Source organism: Biomphalaria glabrata, chromosome 6, assembly GCF_947242115.1.
Source record: "Biomphalaria glabrata chromosome 6, xgBioGlab47.1, whole genome shotgun sequence".
NCBI lineage: Eukaryota > Metazoa > Mollusca > Gastropoda > Planorbidae > Biomphalaria > Biomphalaria glabrata.
The window spans coordinates 22817452-22842774 of record NC_074716.1 but is presented as its reverse complement, the minus strand read 5'-3'; the positions used below and the strand labels follow the sequence as shown (position 1 = coordinate 22842774).

At 33.3% G+C, this 25323-nt stretch overlaps 2 protein-coding genes and 1 long non-coding RNA gene across 3 annotated transcripts; 1 reads left to right on the top strand and 2 right to left on the bottom strand.

Annotated features, from left to right (window-relative positions):
• Positions 1–660: 660 nt before the first annotated feature.
• LOC106077371 (uncharacterized) lies at positions 661–24836 on the top strand. The gene is made up of 12 exons (XM_056032440.1): positions 661–785; positions 3258–3502; positions 8719–8856; positions 9335–9475; positions 10509–10606; positions 11578–11719; positions 12503–12567; positions 12676–12710; positions 13028–13072; positions 15321–15425; positions 15567–15791; positions 16331–24836. The coding sequence occupies exons 2-12, from the start codon at positions 3390–3392 to the stop codon at positions 16469–16471; spliced, it is 1248 nt and encodes a 415-aa protein (XP_055888415.1). The 5' UTR covers positions 661–785; positions 3258–3389; the 3' UTR covers positions 16472–24836.
• Positions 4378–7480, bottom strand: LOC129926712 (uncharacterized). The gene is made up of 2 exons (XM_056032439.1): positions 6820–7480; positions 4378–6249 (listed from the first exon to the last, which is right to left on the bottom strand). The coding sequence occupies exons 1-2, from the start codon at positions 6909–6911 to the stop codon at positions 4563–4565; spliced, it is 1779 nt and encodes a 592-aa protein (XP_055888414.1). The 5' UTR covers positions 6912–7480; the 3' UTR covers positions 4378–4562.
• Positions 15254–16032, bottom strand: LOC129926714 (uncharacterized). Its single transcript, XR_008778421.1, has 2 exons — positions 15923–16032; positions 15254–15744 (listed from the first exon to the last, which is right to left on the bottom strand). It is a non-coding gene; the product is annotated as an uncharacterized LOC129926714 (long non-coding RNA).
• Positions 24837–25323: the final 487 nt, after the last annotated feature.

The window sequence follows — 25323 nt, the reverse complement described above, 5'->3', positions numbered from 1 at the left end:
AGTTAATATTCGTTGCAATAGATTTTGCCACTATAGATCGGATTTGTATAAACTTTCTCTCAAAACCGTTAAACGTGAATCTGAAACACAAAGGTATATCAGTGTCTCTTTTTAGCGTTAAAAAAAAAAGTCGTTTCAGGTGAGCTGATGAAGTAGCCTACTGGAGAAGATGTAGGCCTAAATTGCTACAAGGACTCAAAAAAAAAAAAAAAACGTGAAATGAGTAGCCTTCTTCAAAATGATGTTCATTCCTTTTCTCCATAATTTTAAAAACATGCGACCAGAGACGTAGTGAGCAAAACGTGCGCCCGGAGCAAGAAACTTTATTGGTGCCCCCGCCATTTTCCATCATCAAATAAAAATATAGGCTTATAAATACAATAAAGTATTAAATAATATTATAAAAATAACATTAGACTGTGTATTTCCTAACTAAAATATCTAGAATAAGTTGTTTTTTTGTTGTTGTTGTTTTTTGTTTTGTTTTTTTTGGCGCCTCTCTGGTTGTGGTTATTTATTTTTTCTAAGTTTAATAAAATGAATGAAATAGATTATGAGTAACCAACTATGACTATTTTCTATGATCCATTGCTAAGCTAAGGCAACATAAATTACATTTATTAATAAATTTAAAGGGACGTAATAGTGTCATACGACTACGTCATTTCCGCTGATAAGTTATTAGCATTTATTTTTATTGTGAATAAAGGTAGTCCGTAGACTACATACGTTATTATGCTTCTAAATCTTAAATAGATCTAGATTTAGCTAACAAAAAAAAAATGGTATGTACCATTATCATGATAGATTATAGGTCTAGATCTAGCTAGACGTTTACTCTACTAGAGTCTATGACTAGGTCTACATAGCTCTAGAATCTAGACTCTAGACTAGAACTCTAGACTGTCGATACAGTGACTTCAGTCTCAGTCAGTGAGTGAGAGTGAGTTACTTTTACTAGAGAAAAGAGAATAAAAGATCTAGTCTAGTCTAGAGTCACTAGAGTGAGTGAGTAGAATGATGTAGTCATTGTAGTACGCACATTTTCTCACGCTCACGTCTCGGTAACCTGTCCTGTGACACTCGCACTGTGTCCTCTCGACTCGTCCTCTCCTCTGACTCTGTGAAGTGTCACGTCTGTGACTGTCTCAGTGTCTATCTGACTAATGTTCATCTAGAGATTATGGTCTAGATCTAGTATTAGAATTAGATAGAATCTAGTAAATGATCACTGGCAGAGCCGCAGACACATGAACCCTGCTGACACCTCCACTTTTTATCCATAATATAACTTTCTTTCTCAGATATGTCTAAATTACTCTATATCTATAAATAATCTATGACTAATTAATTATAACTAGTCGACCGGCAGCTTAGCCACTAAAAAAAACTACTTTGCAGGGCCAGCCTAAGGCCACTGCAACCTATGTCTTATGCGACCACAGTGGGACCCGCGCTAATTCTAGGTGTACAGATTATTAAATTAAACCATTTTATAACTTATAACAGATTTCCCGCTGCCTCCTGTCGATTTACCAGGAGCTCCTGGAAAGTCCTGGAAATATCCGGATATTGTTAAAATCTTTTGAAAACTCATACAAATCTCCTGAAATATATAGACAAAAAATTGTCATTTTGGGGTGTCATTCAATATGAAATAAAAAAAAACAGCATTATGCAATACCCATAATTGTGGAATTTAGTGAAAGAAGCTTCTCATGCCTCAAACTAATGAAGAATTACTTAAGGTCAACAATTCTCATTGATAGATTGAAACCTTTGGTAATTCTTCCAATTGAGCGTGATCTATGTAGGAAACAGAATTATATTATGATATATACTGTATGACTTTGCTACATGCAAGGCTCATAAAGTAATTCTGTACATAGTGAAGAATGAATAAAATGCATAGAGACAAATTTATTTTCTAATACAAACTCTTAAATTTCACTTACTATCCGTATCCCTACCCAAACTTGGCCCCGCGAAATCCATTTCGCATAGGGCTCACAATGGTTAAGTACAGCCCTGCTATTTAGTGACGGGTGAATACAGAATAGATTACTTGTTCTCTTTCCATGACTTCTTGGTCACAATGGTTAAGTCCGGCGCTGCTATTTAGTGACGAGTGAATACTACTTGTTCTCCCCTGCCCCACTCTTTTTTTTTTTTTCGCCTCTTAAATTACTTAGGGTAACTCTACTCCAGCCGACTTGCAAAAACAAAAGAGAGATCTTTCCATTAGATGGTGTCCAAACTCTTGAGCCATGAAGAGAATTATAGCTACTACTTACTTACTACCCACTAGTAGATCTATAATAGTAGTATTATTTTAATATAGTTTAGATATTTTTTATAGGTCAAACCGAATCAAACCATTATTAAAGGAAAACTTGGATGGTTTGACAAAATTTTTAATGTGTTTTGATTTACAGAAAATGAATATGTTATTTTTATATTTTCAATAATAACTGTTTCAAAGTATTTAAATTTAATAAAAAATTGCAAAATGTTTACTATTACATCTTTTTAGACAGAATTTAAATATATGTCAATAACTCAAATTTGAGTCACCATGGTAGTTTCCCTTTAAGCTAAAAATTAATAGACAATAAAGTGTGTATGTGTCCATAAGTCATCAATCAGTACCAGTATATATTATAGACTCTATAAAATATATATATATATATATATATATATATATATATATATACATGCATCTAGATCTAGTATAGATCTAATATAGTAACGTTAGATCATACTAGACTAGTAACATGATGTCTAGATAGTCTAGATAAATCTCTAGATCTAGATGTTTGTTGGAATTTTAAATCTTTAGAGATAGATCACAAAGTTCATCATCATCTTTGTAATCATTAGATCATGCAGATTCTTCACCATTTACCCCATTTTCACCCTTCTTTCTATTGCTGTTCTCTAGATCAATCTGACATGTACACCATCTGAACTATCTAGGAACCTTCCTTTATCATACTTAATGCTTGCTCTCAATGTGACTGATGTTTCTCCCAAGTTCAATTTGCTCCAACTGTTGGTGTCGATTAGAGCTTCATGTTGTGCTTACATGAACACAGTATACATACCTTAAAAGTGGTTGATCTAGTTACTAGCCATGCTAAAAAGTACCCTTTTCAGACCTTGTGATCTATAGATCTAGATTAAAAATTGTTTATCAAAGCTCTGTTTTGTTTGTTATTCAGTAAAGTAAAAGTTATGTTTTTATTTTTGTTTTACAGACTGTGTTTGTGTGCATAAAGAGTTCTATGTTACCTGTTGGTAAGGTTCAACACATGGACAGTGTTTCTAGAAAATTAGTGTATCAGCCTTAGAGCCATACTCTCTTCTGTAAGCTAGCTAGTTCAGTAGCAATGGCTGAAACTTCTGATGACCCATATCTCTTGCCTAATGTGACTAACATGACACTGGTGGACATAATGGACAACAGTTGTGTCCAGAACTTTGATACAGTTGCTTGTGTTAGGTAATTATGTATGTTAAGTATCATGTAAGTTAGGTATGGCTGCCTGATCGTGCGGTATACCTGCTGAAATGTCATTCGTTAGTGTTGATAGTCCCAGTTTCATACCTTGCTGCTATCATTCCCCGTCGTCCTGCAGGAGGTTTGGACTAGAATGTAGATTATCTTCAACTCTGAAAGAATATTCGAAACATTTAAGACATTTTACAAACTTTTTTTTTTAAACATGTATGTATGTTAGGTATGTATTTCTGTGTGTCTTAGGTATGTATATCTGTGTGTCTGTGTTAGATGCTTTTTAAATTTCTCAAATAAAAATTTCTTACAAAAACATAATTATTTGCACCTTGTTTTTTTAAAGATCTTTTGCAGCCAAAAAAAAGGTTAAACATGCATGTATTTTGTTTACTGATGAATCTTATTAAGGGGGATGCACAATGAAATTTCAATTTTTGTAATTTACAGATAAATAGAAAAGCTTTATGCATGACTTGATAGAACATATAGAGACATGAGTAACCATACACATTTTATGAGTGTAGCCTTTTGGGTTGCTATGGAAATGGCGGCCATCTTGAAAATAAACAATGTTTACAAAATTCTTAAAATATTCTAAAGTACTCAAAATTTTTTTAATTTTTTGATTGCACCTGATAGATATTTGAATCCCATAGGTAACTGGCTAATTTTGTTTTGAAAATTATTACTGGTTTAATTTTTATGAATTTTTAAAATTTTTATTTTTTTCCGACCCCATTTTTCATCTGAGGTCACATCATTATTTTTATTTTTTTATGAAATTTATTATACATATTGAAAATTTTTGCAGCCTATTACCTATGATATACTATCAAAAAACTACATGTGAAAAATTATTAGTCTAACTTATACAGAACTAAAGATTTTGAGATTCTTGTGGACAACATGCACCTAAAAATACATTTTGAGAAAAACGCATTTAAAGTTTTTAAAATGATATAAAATATTTATTGTAACCATAAAAATATAAAAAAAGGGAATATTTACATAAAACAACATAATAGATAATAAAAAAAACAAAAAACTATTCATTAAAATGGCCTGATTGATAGGTTGGACCTTCTAGAACCTCTGCCCGGTGCTCATGCTCAATTCTTCGTTTTTTCAAGTTTTTTCTCCTGGACACTAATGCGATTGATTTTCTTTTTCTAACAAGCTGTAGTTTGACATTTTGCTTTTTCTCACTAGAAGAAATGTTCTTTAGTGTCCAGGGAATGCCTAATATGTCAAAAACTGATCTGATGCCAACAGGTCCATTATTGAAGGCTAAAACAGCAAGGTATGTCGCAGCCCTTACCGTTTTTAATGTTGCGAATTCTGTTTTGGGGCATCTTTGCCAAATGAGGGAATGAAAAGATTCATTGGCGTTTTGTGTTCCCATTCTAGAACATCTTTTTAACAGATCTGTGTCTGTTAGTCTTTTCATTATAGGAAATAACAGTTTACCTATTTCTGATGTGATGGTCTGGTTGTGTTTTTTATATGGCTGTTTTAGTGCCTCTGATCTCTTAAAGTGACACCAAGATGTAGCGCCATCAGGACACAACCTGTGGTTATGATCTAGGTCTGAGCTCATCATATGAAAAAATGAGCCCATAACAGCCAGCTTCATTTTTTGAATGTCGGGAGCATTTTGGCGCAGAGCTTTGGAATAGTAATTTGTAATTTTTTCAATTTTTGGCTTTGTAAGCCTATAATTTAGTTCTTTTTTGTTAGACATTTTTAAATTGTTCAAAGCATTAAACATTCTTTTTGAGATGTGGTTAATGCAGTCCTCTTTTAAGATTTCTACATCATATCCTGAGTTGGTAATGGCAGATGAATGCGATTTACTATCGCCATCACACAGCATCGTGCCATAAACAAGTTTTCTGGATGCCACAGAGCGCGAAAAGATTTTGGATGCTGCTGCGGCCTCCATTGCATTTGCTGAGCCACTGAAGTTTTTTTGACACATATGCTTAGAGGCATCAAAGTTTAGTTCTGCAGAGTTTGAATCACAAACATGGCAATAATTTGATAGGACTTCGGTGTCGATGACGAGTCCAGTATCAAAATCAATAACTGTGCCAATTCCTGAATGAGATGAGTGGCCCCTTTTATGCCAAGTCCCATCGAAAGAAACTGTAATAACAGGACAGCCTGTTGAACTTATTCTTTCATCTGTAGTTAGAGGTTGTGAAATGTTTCTTCCATGCACAACAGCAGATGCCCTAATCATACATTCTTCACCAGCTTCAATTATAGCGGTATTGACTATGTTAGCTAGATTGTTATAAGTATTTCTGTGCATGCAGGGCATACTCATAAGTCCACAAAACCTATCAAATTTAGAATGCGAGATTCCAGATTCTTTTAATGCAGCGACAGCGCGGACATTAATATCCAGATGAACATCATTACTTTTTTTTGAGGTCCAGTCGGACCACAAATATGTTTCACAATTTAGGCATTTGATTTTAATCAAATGAGCCATGCCTTTTGATTGTGTGATGCACATAGTTAATTTGTTGTCAAAGCAATGTGGACAGCACAACAAGGAGACCATTGTGGTCAATTGCATTGAATTCATCATGACGTATATGAAATCTTCAGGCAGCCTCTTATTGGTGTTATCAGCGTTAGTAACTGCAGTTAGGGATATTTTTCGCTCAGCTGCACTTGCAGGCTGTGTTGTTGCTGCTTCAGATCCAGCTGTATCCAAAACAGAGCTGCAAACAAATAAAAAATAAATTAGAGGGTCTTTAAAAAAAAATTCAATAGTATGAAAGTACACGTCACATCTATCACAACATGAAGATTATTTTAAATTTTATAATGCATTTTAGAAATCATATATTGTATTAATCATAAAAAGTAAAGAATGTATAGAGACATGTTACATGTAATATAGATCTATATATGACAATATGTACTAGATCTAAAAAAAAACAACTAAGACCAAGACTTGAGTTGAAGTTGAAGTCCTACAATACTGTTCAATACATCATCATACACGATAATCAGATAATCTAATCTCTAGAGATTATCTAGTTCTAATGTGATCTATGCTCCTAATATAGACTAGATCTATAAAAGGATAGATCTCTATGTTTGCAATCATTTTCATGATATTTATTTAATGTCTATAGAATCTAGATTCTAGATCTAGATCTAGATGTGATTCATTGGATAAACACGTTGTCGAACTCAAAGAGCCAAGGTTTCATAGTCATTATTTTATGTGTCAGCACACGCTTGTCTAGTAAATAAAAAAAAGCAAACTCTAGATCTAGACTTACCTTTGTAATTGTGCATTTGTCTTTGAAGCATGTCGTCCTCTGGGCTTACAGTAACGTTTTTTCTTTCCAAACATATAACCTTTTGTTGGCATTTCTGAGTTTCAATAATGAATCGATTGTTGATGTGATGGAAGTTTACAGAAGAAGGACCGGTTCACGTCATGTGCGCATGCGTGCATACTTTGTAGTTACGGAAGCTTTTTCAGTGCGCATGCGTGTAATTACAGTAACTATAGAAGCTTTGATGGTGCGCATGCGTAAATATGGCTTTGTGGGTGTGTATATGAGGATATAGGGGAAAAAAAGAGGTAGTGACGTATTTTGAAAGTTCATTGCAGTACTATTTATTTATAGAATGAGAAACCATGCACATAATCGGAACTAGAAAAGTAGACCTTTGTATCGATACCATCTGTTAGGGATGAGAGCGTACATTAGCTTATCAACTATAGCTTACAAAATGTTGATTTTTCACCAAAACATCAAAATTTTGCTTATATATCTACATTTAAAATACAAAATTGATGTATAAAACGTATTTTTTTTAGTATTCTGATAGGGAATTCGTATTCTAGACATTTTAAACTATTAAAATCAATTAATTTTAAAATATCGATATTTTTGACCTAAATCTATGTTTTCTCACTGTGCATCCCCCTTAAATGAAAACAAATTTGATTTTTTTTGTTGTTTTGTATTGGTTTTGTATTATATATTATATAGTTAATGCATGGTTTGATGATGACCACTTTTGTCATCCAGGGGGCTGAGGGCTTTGCACTTGGGTTTTGTGCCTTCTCGTGTGGCTGGTGAGACCTATGTGAGCCCGAAATGTTCGGCTGCACACTGGGCCAGTTAATAGAGCTGGAGCTAGTGTTATTTCCTTTGCTTTTTTTCTCTGACACTTTTTTCTGCCAGTGCTGGTCTCTTGTCCTATGCAATTTGTGCGCCAGTTTTCACAGCATGACGCAGTTATTCTCTATCATGTACATCTGTCTCTCAGGTGGCAGGGTCAGTGCTGAAGACTTCCAGAGAAGCTTTGAGGGTGTCCCTGATGCATTTTCTTGTCCCCTTGTGAGATGTATTTGGGGGGGTTGACTAAGTGACTTGCGCTGAAATTTTTGATTAAATAGGAGGATTCATGCAACACAGCCACCTCACTAAAGCCCATCCTTTTCCCCTAGCAAGATTTGGTCAAGACGTCCGGAGACAAGTTTGGGTGCAGTGGGTGACCAGAGACTTTCTGTGTGTCTTGTCCTGCTCTACAGTGCTCCACAGTGCTGTGCTAGTAGTTCCCTTTCTGTCCAATTTTTCTAGTTATTGTGCTTTTATATAGCACATCTTTCATGCTTATAGCATGCTCAGAGCGCTGTGATCCAATCCATTTTGTGCTTCAGTTGGGGGAAGCCTGGGATAAGGTTTCTGTGCTGCCTCTAGATGCTCAATAAAAACAAATCAACCCTAGCCTGGTTTTGAACTCAGGCCTCTTTGATAGGTAGTCAAAGTTGTTTCTGTGTCTCAGCCTGACATTCCACTTTAAAACAAAATGGTTTCCTGTGAATGGTTATTGGTTATGATTTTGGCATGAGAGTGTGAAACAATTGTCTTATCATGAAATCTCTGCTGCCCCCATTAACCAAGTCCTTCTTCAAAAGGTTAATTTAGAAAGCTATTTGTTTAAAACTATTTAATGAAGATGTTCAACATATTTTGTAAAAGATAACATTAATTACAACTGAGAGCATCTTTTTTTTTTCTCTTCTTTCTGACAACTTAAACCTCATACATTACATCATGTTCCTCTTAAAGAGAAGACAATGAAAGTTGTATAATTTATAGTTAAATAAAATGTGTTTAGTGAACAGTTAGGGAATACCATAGTCTTGATTGTATCTGCAGGAGTAGTGTGTTAGCTGTGTTAGCGTTCCTGACAGCTGTACTGTGTATAGCTAAGATAGTTCAACTCCACATTGCTCACCATCCTTCATGTCATCAGTATGTCATCTTTTATGCTGCTGCCCTTGAGTGTGCTACTGGGTATGTTCATTTCATTCTTTTCAATGGTAAATTACGCATACTTAAAATCATTAAATTTTTTGTTAAGCTTAAAATGAGTCAGATTGTTTCTTTTCAAAATATTGTTGGATTGTAATGTGCATTAAATTGATCTGTATATAAAAAAAATTGTACGGCTGAAAATATTTTTTTATGCTCAGTGTTTATTTGAAGAAGTTGTTAGTTTGAAGTTAGTTGTAGGTACATCATCAAAGCAAATAGCCATCAGATTCCACATATGTATTTAATCTTTTTTAGAAATTATTAAAGAATATATTAAAAATTTAGTTTTTACTTGGGGATTTAAATTCTAGGGTTTAGTCAATGGGTAAAATCAGCTAGTAGTTCAAGGTAAAATCAGCTAGTAGTTCAACTTAAACCACTGTCATTATTTGGAATCTTATTTTTTTTTATTCTGTAATGTTAGCCTGTAGTTAATTTTCACTGTTTCTCCACATAGTGGTGTTCATTGGATATTTTGGAATGTCAGTCAACTTGACTTTCTTCTACAATACATGAAGCTTCTCCAAGTGCTGATTATGTGCCACTATTATATCACATTGGCCATCAGAGCTTTAAGGAAAGAGAACTTGGCAGACAGGTTTGTGATTTTGTAAATCTTTTTTATACTTTGTAACTATAATTGAAGAAGAACAGCGCCCAGGTGAAGTTAGAGATAAACAATGAACTTCATTATTTAGTCATGTGAGCTTCAATATCTGTTGGATTGTGTATCACAAGTATCCATTGCAAATCCTGAGAAGATTGTGAAGTGGCCAAACTACCAGGCCAATTGGTCTATTTGACTCTGCTGTAAACTTAGTCATTTATAGTATTTTTTTTTAAAAGTTAAATACCCCTATCAGACCTTATGATCTGTAGGGTCAATAGTGTAAACGTCATCTGTTCTTATAGCCAACGGTTATCGAGGGTTTTATGTGGTCAGCACATTGACCAACCTCATTTACTTTACCCAACTAAAGTCAAGTACCCATTAGAGTTGGACTGGAATCAAAAATTTAAAATCCCAGTCTTCACAAAGATTTGAAACCATGACCTCTTAGCGCAGAAGCCAAGTGATTGGCCAGTGAAGCAGAAAAAAAAATGAAAATGGTAAATGATACAATAAATGTGTTCCATCTAAAAGATTTGAAGAATTTTCAGTTGTCTTATATGTTAACAATATTAGGAACATAGTCTACAACAATGTGGTCCACTAACCTTATCAAATTGAAACAAATAATTTGGTTGGTCATGTATATACCAGGGTTTCTAGAACTGGAAATTAAAAGGTTGGGGGGGGGGGGGGGGGGGAGACAGGGATGAGCCATGATCACAAGTAGTCTAATGTACAAGAAAGTCTTACATTGACTTGTGCTACTTTCTTAAGTAATGTATGACATTTTGTAGATTAGTAACAATTTATTTTATATAGTCATGATGTACCCCAGTAAATGGTGTCATCTGGTTTGATGGTATCAAAAATATTGTTAGAAAGTAAATTAGCACTGACACATTAGCTTGGCCTAGTTGTTTTTTCCATTGCCAGTATGTCCTATGTATTTATTTCACTCTGCTAACTGGCTGATTGCACTATTTTGTAATGTTCCAAACATCTCTCCATTCTGTTTCAGGTGTATGTATCCTTTTCTCTTTGTGGCTGTCTTGTACTTCACCATCATTACCTCCCTGGGAATATTTAACATTGAATCTTCATATGTAGAGTGTTTTGGTAAGCTTTGGAACCCTAGGAAAAAATTGTTTGTCTCATTATTTTGCCTTTAGAGGGCGTAGAATGGAGCACAACATAGAGGAGACTGACTTAGACTTAGATACTCTCAAGCACATTGGGTAGCACTCTGACAGATCTCTATGGAGACAGCTTGACATACAGGAGAGGGTTAAATTATTGAATTTGCTTTCAAGAAACAAATATTTGAACAAAGTCACTGTCTAAGTTATTTTTGTTTCTTTATTACTTTTAGAGCTTTAGAGTTTTTGTTTAGTTTCCTCACCAGCATCACTGTTTATTATTTCTAGAGATTTTTTTGTTTTAATTGCCATATTATATACAGTTTTCTTGAAATAATGTTTTCTTTGTCATTGATATTCTACTAGCACTCCTTGACATTATCTCTTGAAAACTGTATTTTATCTAATCATGCTTTGTGTTGGTCTAAATGAATTTATAATAATAATTTTGTATTTATTAGTTCCTGTACACTTTTCTGAAAGTTTTTTTTTCACTTGATCTTAAGTGAAATAAAAGTTTTTAATAATAATACTTATAATTTATCATTTGGTTAATTATTAGCACAGATATTCACAGAATTAACATCTGTCCCTTCTCTCCCCACCTTTTCTTGAAAGTCACAGAGTATATGAAGTTGTTTTGTGGGCATACTTTAAAAAAATGGTAAAGCACTGGGCTGTTCAACTAAGTTTTTTCAAGTTTGAATCCTGTTGATCAGTAGTGTGATTTTTACATAAAAGTTTGGGATGTTGTTTTTTTTTTTTAACTTTTAATATTTAGTTGTACCTAGTATTGACAACATGTATTCATTTGGCTTCTAAAAGATATTTCAATTGGTATGTAAACATTTGAAGCTTCAGATCTCCAAGGGAACTTTACTTTACCTAAAAAAACATTAAGTTTTAAAAATTCAGAACATTGTTACTAGCTTGACTGTTTGTATGTTCCAGCACCATATTGGCTGGCATTGTCTGTAGCTGAACTGGTAGTTGTCCAATTATTTAGCGTGTCTGGATTCTACATCACTCGCAGATTGAATGAAATCAGCACTCTCGGCTCCGTCAGATGGTCTCAGAAAAGAGATTTGTGGTGGTAAGATATTGTTTAGTCTTTAACTTGAACACAGTTTCTAGTGCTCCTCAATTGTCAAACAAAAAAAATAACCTTTTAAAATATTTCTTTTTTTTTTTAAATTCTAAGATAACTTTACATATTTCTATTAGCTGTTGTCTGTTGTATTTATGTGTATTTTTCTGTTGTGTTGTCTTTATATGAGAAACGAGTCCTTGTAATCACAACAAATTTCCGTAAGGATCAATAAAGCAGTCTTAGTCTTAGTCTTAGTCTTAGCTGATATTTATTAATAACTTCCCACATCTAATGATGAATGCCTTTTTTAAATCTGTAATTTGAAGTTTAAACAATGTTAAAACATTGCTTTTCTACTTTTTAGACTTAATCCAATTCCAATGGGGTTTTTTTTGTTCTTTTTTTTTTAAAGTAATTTGTCAATAGCCTTTTATAGTCATTTTAGTTTTAAATAAAAAAAAATTGGCCCTATTTTATGCCAAAACCAACTGACATTAGTCTTTTAGTGTGTATATCATCATTTATAAATGCTTTCTATTTCCTCTCTTTCTCTTGCATACACACACATTTAAACATTAATATGTTGTAGATTTAAAAATAAAAATATTGACTGAATTCCCTTTCAAAATGAAAAAAATACTACCAACCCTGCATAATAATAATTTAATCCATCAAATTAGTTGAAAGCTCTACAAGTGAATTAAGAAAAGAAATGAACTAGTATATATCTTTTTTTTTTTCTTTATGCAGTCTGACTTGTCCCAATTTGTTTTGTTTTTTTTTCAGTATTGTCCTTATTTTTGAGCTGTCAGCATTCAGTACCTTTATATATGATGTGACTTTGCAAATACGTAAGTAGAGTGTTATTTGATGTCTTTGAAAAGTAAGCTTCAAAGTTGTTTCTTTTTCATGTCAAGCTTTTAAAACTGTTTTCAAATATTCCTATTTCTTTTAATCAGTTGGTGACAGAGAAACAGGTTGCAGTGCAATATTTGTAAGTCGTTAATAATAATAATAGTTTTACTGAACAATTCAACAAATGTTTTTAAAAAAAAACATTAAAAAATAAAGAAATTTTGGCTATGAAAATATATTGACTGTTGCAGTCAATCTTTTATAAGTGACTTGTATAGTTTGGGTTTTAATTTATGATATTTCAAATTTAAAACATTGTCTAATTATTTAGTTAAAATTGTATGGCAAACCTGCTGTTATGGTTTGATTAATTCTGTCAATTTGATTTCAATTCAAAGATAACATTCTAAACAATGCTCTACATTAAACTAACTGATTGATTTCTTGTTCTTTCAGTCCTATCAACAGATTGTTTATTCACCACTACTTGTCTCGTTCATGGTAAGTTTCATTGAGGTTTCGGTCAAGCTTACATTTGTTTCATCATTAATTGAGTACATTCTGCTGGAGAGTTTATATAACTGTCATTAGCAAATATAAGCTTTCTTCCCTGAATATTTACAAAATAAATGTAAAAAATCATGTAACCGAGCTTATAAATTTCTGTTACAAGTCCTTTAGTTTATTGTGTTCTGTCCTGCTATTAGAAGTCTGTTCTTCAGATTATATTTTGACAGTTTTCAACATTTTGCCACTTAGAACTATTTTAAACCAAACTGATGGTGCTGTAGGTTTGGCAGAGGTTGTGTTTTTCCAATAAATTGATAATGTGGGATTGTGACTCAGCCCACACTGGCATGTCACCAACCTCAAGCAGTTCAGTAACACTGCTTCTGTTAGTCCCGGACTAAGTTTGTAGGCATCAATAAGAGCAACAACATCCCTATAAGTAGTAACTCAAGTAGTGTTTTATGGGACTTCATTGACAAACAAAACACAAGCAACTTGTTATGACATGATTAGGAATTAGTTATTTGTTTTGGGAATAGGGTAAAGTTTTATTTAGCGACGATGACGTAAAGTTGGTTAAAAACAAGAACGCTCTAAGTGACGCTAAAAAGAAGACGCTTCTTGTAGAGCAGTCGACTACATATTTGATTGTTTCGGCCTTTCGCCGGTGTTACTGAAGTAGTTGAGTTCAGCGTTACTTCCAGTCAGATCTACACTAGATATATTTCCAAGAATCAATACCGCGCGGAAGCCTTAACAAACTACATCCCTATAAGCAATAACTGAGGTAGAGTTTTATGGGACTTCATTGACAAAAAAAAAACCAAAAAACTATGGTGTAATTTATAACATCCTGTGGGGCATCTTATAGAGGCACATGAAGACATGCTGGATGCTAAGAATGGCAAGAAACAGAAATATAGCAAACTGGAAAGAAGATCACAAGTGTTTGCCCCTAATGTTCAACACATTTTGAGGCTAGGGAAGTTATATTATCATTTAGAATGTAACCTTTAAGTTCAATTAATATTATATACTAGCCCTATATTACCTGCGGACCGCAGGTCTCAATATGCATGTCACTGATATAGTACATTAGAATAGTTTGTGGGAAGCGTGGTCAAGAGGCTAAGTACGCTTAAACTTGGCTTGGCCTGGCTACCTATTTGTTACAAAAAGATTTGTTTGCATATATATTGAGATCTAGAGTCTAATATATTTTTTGACCTAGATTAAACTTAGATTCCTTTGTTTAAATTAAGTAAAATACATCTACTTTCACTAAACATTCTTGATCTATCAGTTTAAGGTTGAATTTAAGATTAATTAAGCTTATTAATTATTTTATGTTAGTACATTTATTATCACCCATATAGAGCCTCAATTGCCTGTCCAATCACAGCGTGTTTTCTCTGCGCATGTAAGGTTTGCGCTACACATGAATGGAAATGTTAAAATGTCTGTCAACATGGCATCGCAGCCATAGCGAACGAATGTATGAAAAATGCTTTAGAAAAACAAATATGAATGTTAATTTGATTAAAATATGAAATGAATAGACTGTAATTAGTATGTTCGTGTGTGAAAGTATAAAACTATCTTTGCAAAGAGAAGTTGAATTAGAGTTTTAGGCCTAGGAATAGAGAGATGTGTAACATTTTGGTCTGGTCTAATGAAAGAATGTACGTCAGGACTTCTAAATTCGCAGATATAAGGAACGAATTTATGTAAAAATGCTTTTGAAAGACAAATTTGAAGATTAATTTTGTTAAATAATGAAATCAATAGACTATATTTTGTGTGTGTCAAAGTAAAAAACTATCTGTGCAAAGTGTAGTTTTAAAAATTAGATCTAGATCCTTTCGATCTTCTCTCATGTAACCATGATAAACATGGCCTAGATTTATGAAATACTAATACTTTAATAGAGTTGGGCAACTTTTTTTTTTTTTTTGAGGGTCGTAAGTTTGTTTTAGGACTAATATACATACGTCATGGTTCCAGTTAGTACCCAAGGAACATTTCTGCCAAGTTTTATCAAGATTGGTCAAGCGGTTTTGATTTCTATTGGTAACATACATACATAGATATGCCTTACTTTCTACTTTATAGTGTAGATATATATCATATATGTATATAAACAAGTTGTGTAAAAACAAAACAAGAAATACATTTTGAGTTTGTCTTTATTTCACTTATCTTGTTTACATTTTATCATTTTTGTTTTTAATGATTATAGATCTTCAAACTGTTGCTGCCCATATGGATAATGCTGATTGTTTTTCAACCACATGTGACTACATCTGAGAAGGATGATTTTTTTCCAGGATTTAGTGAAGATGTGGTATATGATCTTTTCTAACTAATTAAATTTTAATTGATTTTTTTTTTTGAGGGTTGGGGGATTAACTAATTAATTTCTTTTTTTAACTTTTCTAGTCTCTTTGTTGTTGTTTTGAACTACAATTTTAACACTTTTCCTTAGACCTATGGATCAATATTCAGTGAAGACCAGACCTACAGACAGATGTATCAGCCTGATGACAGTTTCTCGTATACTTCACCTGCGCCCTCTCCTTCTGGTTCACCTTGCATGTATGACGCAGCCATACCATATGCTTACACTAACCCAGCTTTGACCAGGTCCAGCTTGCATCCAATAGCTGAAGAGAATAATGATGGAGAGCAGGTGAAAAAGAAAATATTGCAAGTAAGAACACGCGCTCTGCATTTTTCTGTCTTTACTCTGAGTGTTAATATTAAGCTGGAGATATGTTGGATCAAAAAAACTCTGTAGAATATTTTTAAAAGAAGAAAAAAAGTGGTAGATGCTAGTTATACCTTTAAAGAAAACTTCCAACCATTTAGCATTGCCAGAGATAACCTCCACATAGATAAATTGAATTCTACGTGACTAACTCTAATATCCCTAGGTATCTAGTGCCTGAAATATAGATTCATTAGACTTTGTGGTGTGACTGAAGGGTAACAGGTGTTTCAGTAACAGGTGGCTCCTGGGGTTTGAGTCATTTTGGTCATAGTTTTTTCTCAGAATTGTACTTCCCTAATCCCATCCACCCCCCCCCCCTTTTTTTTTCCCTTGGGGTATTATGTCATTCTTGTACTATCTCCCATTTAGTGACTATTAGCTTATTTTTTAAATATTTGTGTTTTTAAAACATTTCTTTTCAATAAGATTTGATTGACATTTGCAAACATGTAATGATTAAGCTGTTGAATACTGTTCAGGTGAAACCAACAAGAGCCCTGACAACACTACCTGATGGAAACATACAGAGATCTCTAAGAACTCAAGGACAGTTTCAACGAGGAAAGTTTATTACAAGACTTGTAACTAAATCAAATCAAGGGAAAAGTGATAACTTCTAATATTTCTCAAGAATCATTCATTCTGGGATGAAAGGTCCAAAGTTCCACTGAAATACAGACTATAATGAAGAAGCATTTAAATTAATTTTTTAACAATAGTGGTTCACTTTTTATAGAACTAGTCATACTAGAGTAATTCACTGATGCATTCACTTTGGCATGGGTTTTGAGTTTTTAATTGTTAGACCTAGGAGAAAATAAAAGAATAAAAAAAAAAACCTCATCAGCCATTCGTCAATAAAAATAGATTAGTTGCTTTGTTTGCCAACAAAAGGATTGTATTTAAAATTTAGGTCAGCTTGTGGTAGGGTCAGTTGTGTGAAAGCAAAAGTTGTGGTAACAGAAAATAAAACAAAACAATGTTCTAAGGACTATCTTTGAATTCCTTCAGTTGAGTCATTGTCTTAGTACATCAGATTAAGATGCTGAAGTATTGGATTCATTGTAATTCTCTCTTCATGCCTTGTACATGTTACAGGCTGTTTATCTCTTCTCCTGTACCTTACTTTCCCCACAGCAACATATTCAGTCCAAGTATTTCTACAGCTCAGTGCAAACTCATTTGTAGACAAGTTTGGGAAAGAGGAGTATTTGTATGACATTTGTCTGCTGAGTGGTTGCTGTATTTAGTTTTCTAGATATATATATATATATATAGCTCCTCCTTTGTGGTTGAAGATGAGCTTATTTCTCATTTCCTATGAAAAGGAAGAGGATTGTCCAATCCTCGCATTAAAAGGCTGACCACATCCTATGTAGCATGGGTAGGTTTTGGTCAAATGCAGATAGGCTTTTGTTTTTTTGTTTGGTTCAGCTCTCTTTCATGCTGGCCACTCTCCTTGCTTCGTATCTCGTGGAGACTCACAGCTTCACGCCATGAGGAGCGATCAAGAGCTAGTGCTTCCCAGCCATAAATGTCAATAGCACACTCCTTGAAGGAGCTCTTAAGGGTGTCTCAATAGCACTTTCCTGCACACAGCTCCCTGTACAGAAGTCGTTTGGGAAGGCGATTGTCTGCATGTGAACTATGTGTTCCACCCATCGAAATTGAGACCTTTTTACTGTGGCATGGATACTGTTCATATTAGACAACTGTAGGATTTTAGTATCTGGTATGTGGTCAGACCAATGCAGCTTGTGAATTTTCCTTAGGTGAAAAGGAGTTATGTTTTTTGATGTGGCGAGAATATAAGGTCCAGGACTCTTGGTGCATATAAGAGTGAAAGGGAGCACTACAGAACAGTAGACTTTCAGTTTTGTGGATATGCTGAGTCCTCTCCATTGCCACACTTGTCCTTGAAGTTTGCCAAAAGCAGCTCTGGCATGTGAAACACAGAAGTCTACCTGGTCATCTAAATCTAGAATCTATGGAATCATATTGGAAAACAACTGACAAGGATGTGTAACAAGTTATTTGTTTTGAAAATGTGTAAAAATATGATCAGAGAAGAACAAAAAAAAGTCACAATTTTCATTTTTTATTAATTGATTCTTACCAAACTTCACATGTAGCAACTTACACAGTCAGGAAAAGAAAATGAAATAAACTTATCTCTTTATTTATCAGAGATATCCACTGGGGTAAGTTGACACAAGACGTGGGCTAATAAATCACACACAAATAAAAATCACCAAAGCTTGACACGGTTAAAGTTGATATAAAAAATTAACCAGATTTTGTTCTTGAGGTGGTTCCTGTGCTTGTTGGCAGTTTAAGAATTGTATGATGTCTTATTTTGGAACATTTCCAACATCTGTTACTTCAGGTGTTATAAATTCTTTCAGCTTTGGAGTTGCTTCCCAGAAATAAGACATTATCATCATCCTCTTCTTTTGTTGCACTTCCAACCAGATATTTGATGCAATAAGATGCTTCTAGTGTATTTTCATTGTCAGTTAGCCATTGGAATCATCTTTTCCTTTATAGTCATTTATAATCTAGCCATTGGAATCATCTTTTCCTTTATAGTCATTTATAATCACTATGTTCATATTGTGCATTTTAAAATTGTACAAGTTAAAAACTCTTATAAGTGTATTTTCCTTTTAAAAAAAAAAAAGCCTGTTTCAATCTCTATGTCAATAATGTACAAATAGAGTAACTTACATTTTGCAAGCTGTACTTAGAACTTTGATCAATTAATGACACAAAGGGTAGACGAAAACATTTGACTATCATTACATTTTATTTTCAGCATTCACACTATATAGTGTGGGTGTGTTGTTAAAGAAATTGTTTCTGTTACAGAGAAGAGCTGATAAAAACATTGTTTATTTATTGTCTGCATTTACCTAGGAATTAATTGTACAGGCCTACTAGTTAAGTACTCCAATAGTTTGTGGAACACCTATTCAGGCCACATGAAACACTACAAAACAGTTTGAGAAGCTCGGCTCTAGATGATGACTTTAATAAATGAGCTGTAATCTAGACTCACTGGACTCTCTAGAATTGATAGATCTATAAAGCTCTTTGAGATCAAGACCAGTGTAAAAAAAATCATTGATAGATTTAGGTCTACATGTAATTTTTTTACTATTCTCCTTTAAGCAATAAATTGCTAAGCTATTTAGATCTCAAAAAGTCTATAACATTATGTTGTAGAGAATACTAGTTATTTATTAGTTTAAGGGCACTTAAGCTTAGCACACATGGTGTTTGCAATGCTTTGCGGTACATAATGTAGCAAATCTGTGTGTTTAAACATGTCCCATTTATTTAGAGTTGAATTAATAGCATGGGATAAGAAGTCCAGGTTTCCCTATCTATTTTAAAGCCGGATAATATTATGGTAACCTGTATTCATATGTTCAGATTCGCAATCAGTAAATTACTCTAGTTAGTTTTATTTATTTACAAAGTAGATGTTTTATTTGAACTACCTTTTGTGGAGTGAAGATAACTCTAGTATTACATTCTATGTCTAGTGAAGATAACTCTAGTATTACATTCTATGTCTAGTGAAGATAACTCTAGTATTACATTCTATGTCTAGTGACTGTTATCTTGGGAATGTCACTTGGTTTACTTCTTATTGACCAACTTGACTCAATAGTGCACTGGTTATTTCTTTGATCACCACTGGTGCTGTCCAACATATCAAAACTTCTTGATTTCACCCATAAGCCAACTAGGAGTTGTGTTTTTTTTGTGTTTTTTTAACTCATGCCACTTTTTTTATCCCCTCACATCACAACAAATGTAAGTGTATCAAACTCACTTATGTAATAGTGCACCTTAAATCTGGATTGAATTAGAAAAAGACTTGACAGAAACCTAGAGTCCATTTGGAAGTCCATAGTAAGGGACAAGAGTTAACAAAGATTGTTCTGACTAATGCAATGTCCATCTATATTACTAGTGCAGTGAGAGAACTCAGGGACTAAGACTCAGGCTAAGTCTCAAGTCACAGACTTCCTGTTTTTTAGCCAGAGACATTCAGCATGACAGCACTACTTGATCCATCTACACTTGGTTTAATGTTGTGTCAAAAGCCAAAGGCATTTAATTTATTTCTATTCAGTTTCACAATTTGATATCTTAAGTTTACATTATATTGATTTTATGTTAATGTTTCTCTAATTTGTCTTTAGAGCAATCTATTGTGTTTTAGCCCAGGTTAGTTTTTTTCATTGACCTACAGTTTACCTTCAGTACTATTGACTCATCAGTATTTAACCATTCCATAATAGTTTGTCTACAGATTCCACTTCTCATTTTGTTTGTTTCAGTAATATGAATTATTTATTGACTACTTACTCTTTAGTTTAAAATTCAAATAAGTTCTCTTTCAATGTTGTTGTTTTTTTGTCACTATTCTCTACATTGTTTGTAGATCTTTTGATAACATTTTTGTGTATACCCTGTGAATAGCTCTTCATCTCCTCTAGTCAGAGTTCTTGACAATGTCATTTCACTTGTATGCATGTCATCGACAGTTTTCTCTCAATAAATCAATCTTTCCACTTTCTTCCAAATGCTTCTGAACATCATGTTGCTGTGTAAGCTTCTTATTTAAAAATGTTAATATATACAACTGATCTAGTCATAGGATTTTTATTTGTTAATACTTACTAAACCTTGAGTTGATGGGAATCTATTTGACTTTTTGTTTTGGTACTGCTATTAATATTATGTGATCCAATGGTTCCCACCTCAGTGTTGACAATGTAAGCATCACAGAATGAAAGGAAGGTAAGCTTTGGTTATAAGCTTGTGCTAAGACATTTTTGTGATTAATAACTCCACATTGTTAGCTGAGTCAGTTTTTGTAATACTGTTACGGAAGACTGAACACTACAGCAAAGATTTTGTTTTGTTTGGATTGGTTCATCCAATTTATTGAAAATGTTTGACTTACAGCTAATAAAACATATTGTGAATAGACATTTTTTACTCTGTCTACATTATCTAATACACTGTATAGATCTTTCTCACCGTCACATGATCAAAAGGTTTTTTTATTTGATACTAATGCAATTTATTGTTTTTTTGTTGTTTTTTTTTAATTTTGCTTTCATTTGATGCTAGTCAGTTTGTAGTCCCACTTTTTTTTTTTACCCTGCCAACCCCTCCCCACCTCCCCCATCACACAAAAGTATTTTACATTTACTATTGTTTGAAAAGGTAATTAATACTCACTAATTTTTTTCTTAATTTAATTTTCTTTTTGAAGTGAAAATGTCATTCCATTTATTTATTTACAAGAATACACTGTTATGTTTTTTTTTGTCTTGTTATTTCTGTTAGGTGTACAGGGACCTTGAGGTTTAAACCAGTTTGTTTGTACTTACTGTTTCTTGTTCTTTACAATTAGTCACTGTTTGCTGTATGTTAAGCTCCTTGATAGTAGCTCAAATGTTGCTTGCTGCGCTGGTAGGCCTAGACCAGTATTAGCCTCCATTTGGTAAGCAAAGAAATCATTGAGCTGTCCATTGCACACACTGGTTAGTGGAATGGCTGAAAAAAAAATTGGTCAAATTGCCATTGAACATAAAAATGTAGGTAAACTAGTCTTCTGACAAGTGACATTGGTGTTCAAAGAGTTGTCATTCTTCTTGGCATGTTGTGCTGTACAAAACTTTTTTGGTCTAAACTGTATAGTCTGCTTGACCTTTTGTCAGCTTTGAGTATTATTTAATGTCACTACAAAATAATGTAGAACTATTGGCATTGCTGTTACATTTTTGTTTAATCAATGAGATGTTTCTGAATAGTTTATTTGATGACAAGTTGGAAGACAAACTTACAACAAAAAAAAAACACCTTGTGATGTCATTGGTATCATTCCACATTCTTATTTTCTGGAATTTTAGATGCTTAGAGGATGAAATAATGCTTACAATTTCAATTGGATTACAGGCTGTGACATAGCAGAGAAGTCTGCACTTGGTGTAACATTTTGTAAACCCAGTCTTTCTTTGACATTATTTATTTAGATTTTGGTTTTGTATTTGTTGATCCATTAGAAATACTGACATATTTTCTCTTGGTATTTTCTTGGCCAGTTTTTATGTTTTTCTAGTTTAAAGCCTGAATGGTACGCTGGGGGTAGGAAAAAAGTCATGTGACTGACTCTGTATATATATATATATATATATATATATATATATATATATATATATATATATATATCAAAACTGGGTAGAGAATTGCTATGAATGCATCACAATTATCTGTGGGGAGTACTCCTAGAAATTCTAAAGATTAAACAGAAGAGCATTGCTATGAATGCATCACAATTATCTGGGGGGAGTACTACTAGCAAAGCTAAAGATTAAACAGAAGAGAATTGCTATGAATGCATCACAATTATCTGGGGGGAGTACTCCTAGAAAAGCTCAAGATTAAACAGAAGAGAATTGCTATGAATGCATCACAATTATCTGTGGGGAGTACTACTAGCAAAGCTAAAGATTAAACAGAAGAGAATTGCTATGAATGCATCACAATTATCTGGGGGGAGTACTCCTAGAAAAGCTCAACATTAAACAGAAGGGACGTAATTAGCTTTTGTTGGAGCAAGTGGGACAGCCAGAGTTTGCAAACCTGTGTATGAGTGCCAGTTGCCAGACTGCACCACAAAATGTAACTCACACCATGGAAATAAACCATTGCCTTTTGTAGATGGGAGAATGTCAAGATAAATTATCATGTGTATTTATTGTGGGAGTTAGCATTTCAATAATTGTTTTCATTGTGATTCATAAAACTTCAGTCATTGTTTCACTGCTTGGTTTCAGTGGCACTTATACAGGTTGTTGTTTTTTTTTAAACTTTTTTAAGTTTTTCATAAATGGTTATGGCTTTGCAAAGCAAGTTAAAACAAAAAGGAATATATGTTGTTTGAAAGCTTTAAAATATCTATTATTATAAGATTTGAAGGTTCAAATAAATTTAGCACTAATGCTTATTTTGTTCAAACGTTTATTTAGCAATGAACCAAAAATTTGAACTTGTGTATAATGTATATATGCTTCACTTGTCAGATATTTGTTTTTATGATATATTCTAGGTCATGTGCAAACTTGTTCAATGTTTGCTTATTGTGATTGTCTAGTTAGCATAGCTCATTGTCATGCAGCTCATGTTCTAGACAATATTTCAGTGTGGCTTTCAATGTTTTAATCACATTTTTTGTTTTTGAGATTTTTTCATTTCTAGTTTTTCAGATGACTATAATGTAATGTTTCCTTCATGATTAAAGTGTCAATCTGTCTGTAATAAGTGGTATACAAAAGATGTTTGTATTACTCATGAACAGCATAGTTATCCTCTCTGAAAGTTGAGTTGAGAGTTGGACCGCAACAAAAATGTATCTTGTTGTAGTCAGTATTGGTTGTAATAAAGTATGCTGAACTTGTAATTCAGATGTTTCATACTTCAGTTGTTTATCATTTCATAGACAAATCCTGTTCTTCGATGCATTTGTCTTTTTGGTTACTAAAAATGTTTTCAAAGAATGTTTTGTGACCTGCACTGCTTGAGATCTACATTGCTGTATATATTTCATTCAGTTATTTATTATCCATTCTAATATTGTCTAATGTGGACTGAATTCCTTCTTTGTTGATGTCCACATGAATCTTTGTTGTTCTTTGTTGATGTCCACATGAATCTTTGTTGTTCTTTTGGTTTGTGAATAAACATTGTTTTATTTGTGTAGCCTTTTGTTTTTGTTTCAAATGAATCAAATTACAAACTTTGACATGCAAACTAACAAGATACTTTTATTGTTCATGTAGTGCTGTGGGTGTGTTTTGTGGACACGTTAATATCACTGTTTTGTGCACTAGTAAATAGGACTGAGTTTTGTGTACACATTAATATGACTTTTGTGCAATAGTAAAGATGACTGTTTTGTGTACTGGTACTAGTAATTATGACTGTTTTTTGTGTATTGGTACTAGTAATTATGACTGTTTTTTGTGTACTGGTACTAGTAGTTATGACTGTTTTTTGTGTACTGGTACTAGTAGTTATGACTGTTTTTTGTGTGCTGGTACTAGTAGTTATGACTGTTTTGTGTACAAGTAAATCTGACTGTGTTTTGTGTACTGGTACTAGTAGTTATGACTGTTTTTTGTGTACTGGTACTAGTAGTTATGACTGTTTTTTGTGTACTGGTACTAGTAGTTATGACTGTTTTTTGTGTACTGGTACTAGTAGTTTGACTGTTTTTTGTGTACTGGTACTAGTAGTTATGACTGTTTTTTGTGTGCTGGTACTAGTAGTTATGACTGTTTTGTGTACAAGTAAATCTGACTGTGTTTTGTGTACTGGTACTAGTAGTTATGACTGTTTTGTGTACAAGTAAATCTGTTTTCTCAATGCTGTTCTATGTATAATTTGACATTGAATGAGCTCTAAGTCTTGGGTTGACATTTCACACATCCTAATAGATTACATGTCTCATCAACAAGGGTGGAACTTGCCCACTAGTACACTTTACTCCCCAGTTTGGCACTAGTGTTGGCAAGACTTGACCATCACTTGGGATTAGGATGATATTGAAAAACTGACACCCAGAGAATGATGAAAGCTCCATGCTACAATAGCAACACAATCAACTTGGGGAAATTTTTTTCCCACTACCATTTTAAATCCACATGACAACTATGTCCTTTTAGATAATAATTAAGATTTATTTTTCCCAGCTTTTAGTCTTTTGTTGCTTGCTACATCCCTAGAGATGTAGATGGAATGATGCCAAAGTTTTTGTTTAAATTGCTGTCAATAGTTTTGAGACACTTACAAAGTAACTGAATAATGAGTTTATTTGGTTTTTAATATCTAACAAATGTTTTTGAAGAATTAGGAAAACATTGACATTTGTACATGCTTTTAAATAAAGAAAAAAAGTGTGTTTTTTGTTTAAATTAATAGTTGAATGTGTTCTGGTTAAAACCTCACTAGGTTGTGTGTCTGATATTCTTCCCATGTTGTATTATTTCAAACCTCACTAGGTTGTGTGTCTGATATTCTTCCCATGTTGTATTATTTCAAACCTCACTAGGTTGTGTGTCTGATATTCTTCCCATGTTGTATTATTTCAAACCTCACTAGGTTGTGTGTCTGATATTCTTCCCATGTTGTATTATTTCAAACCTCACTAGGTTGTGTGTCTGATATTCTTCCCATGTTGTATTATTTCAAACCTCACTAGGTTGTGTGTCTGATATTCTTCCCATGTTGTATTATTTCAAACCTCACTAGGTTGTGTGTCTGATATTCTTCCCATGTTGTATTATTTCAAACCTCACTAGGTTGTGTGTCTGATATTCTTCCCATGTTGTATTATTTCAAACCTCACTAGGTTGTGTGTCTGATATTCTTCCCATGTTGTATTATT

Bases quoted from the DNA above. Each gene is read 5' to 3' on its own strand.
- LOC106077371 (XM_056032440.1), top strand. From the start codon at position 3,390: ATGGCTGAAACTTCTGATGACCCATATCTCTTGCCTAATGTGACTAAC. The intron at 8,857-9,334 runs GTATGTTCATTT...TTCTCCACATAG, and splicing joins GCCCTTGAGTGTGCTACTGG to TGGTGTTCATTGGATATTTT. The intron at 15,792-16,330 runs GTAAGAACACGC...AATACTGTTCAG, and splicing joins TGAAAAAGAAAATATTGCAA to GTGAAACCAACAAGAGCCCT.
- LOC129926712 (XM_056032439.1), bottom strand. From the start codon at position 6,911: ATGCCAACAAAAGGTTATATGTTTGGAAAGAAAAAACGTTACTGTAAG. The intron at 6,250-6,819 runs GTAAGTCTAGAT...ATTTGTTTGCAG, and splicing joins ACAAATGCACAATTACAAAG to CTCTGTTTTGGATACAGCTG.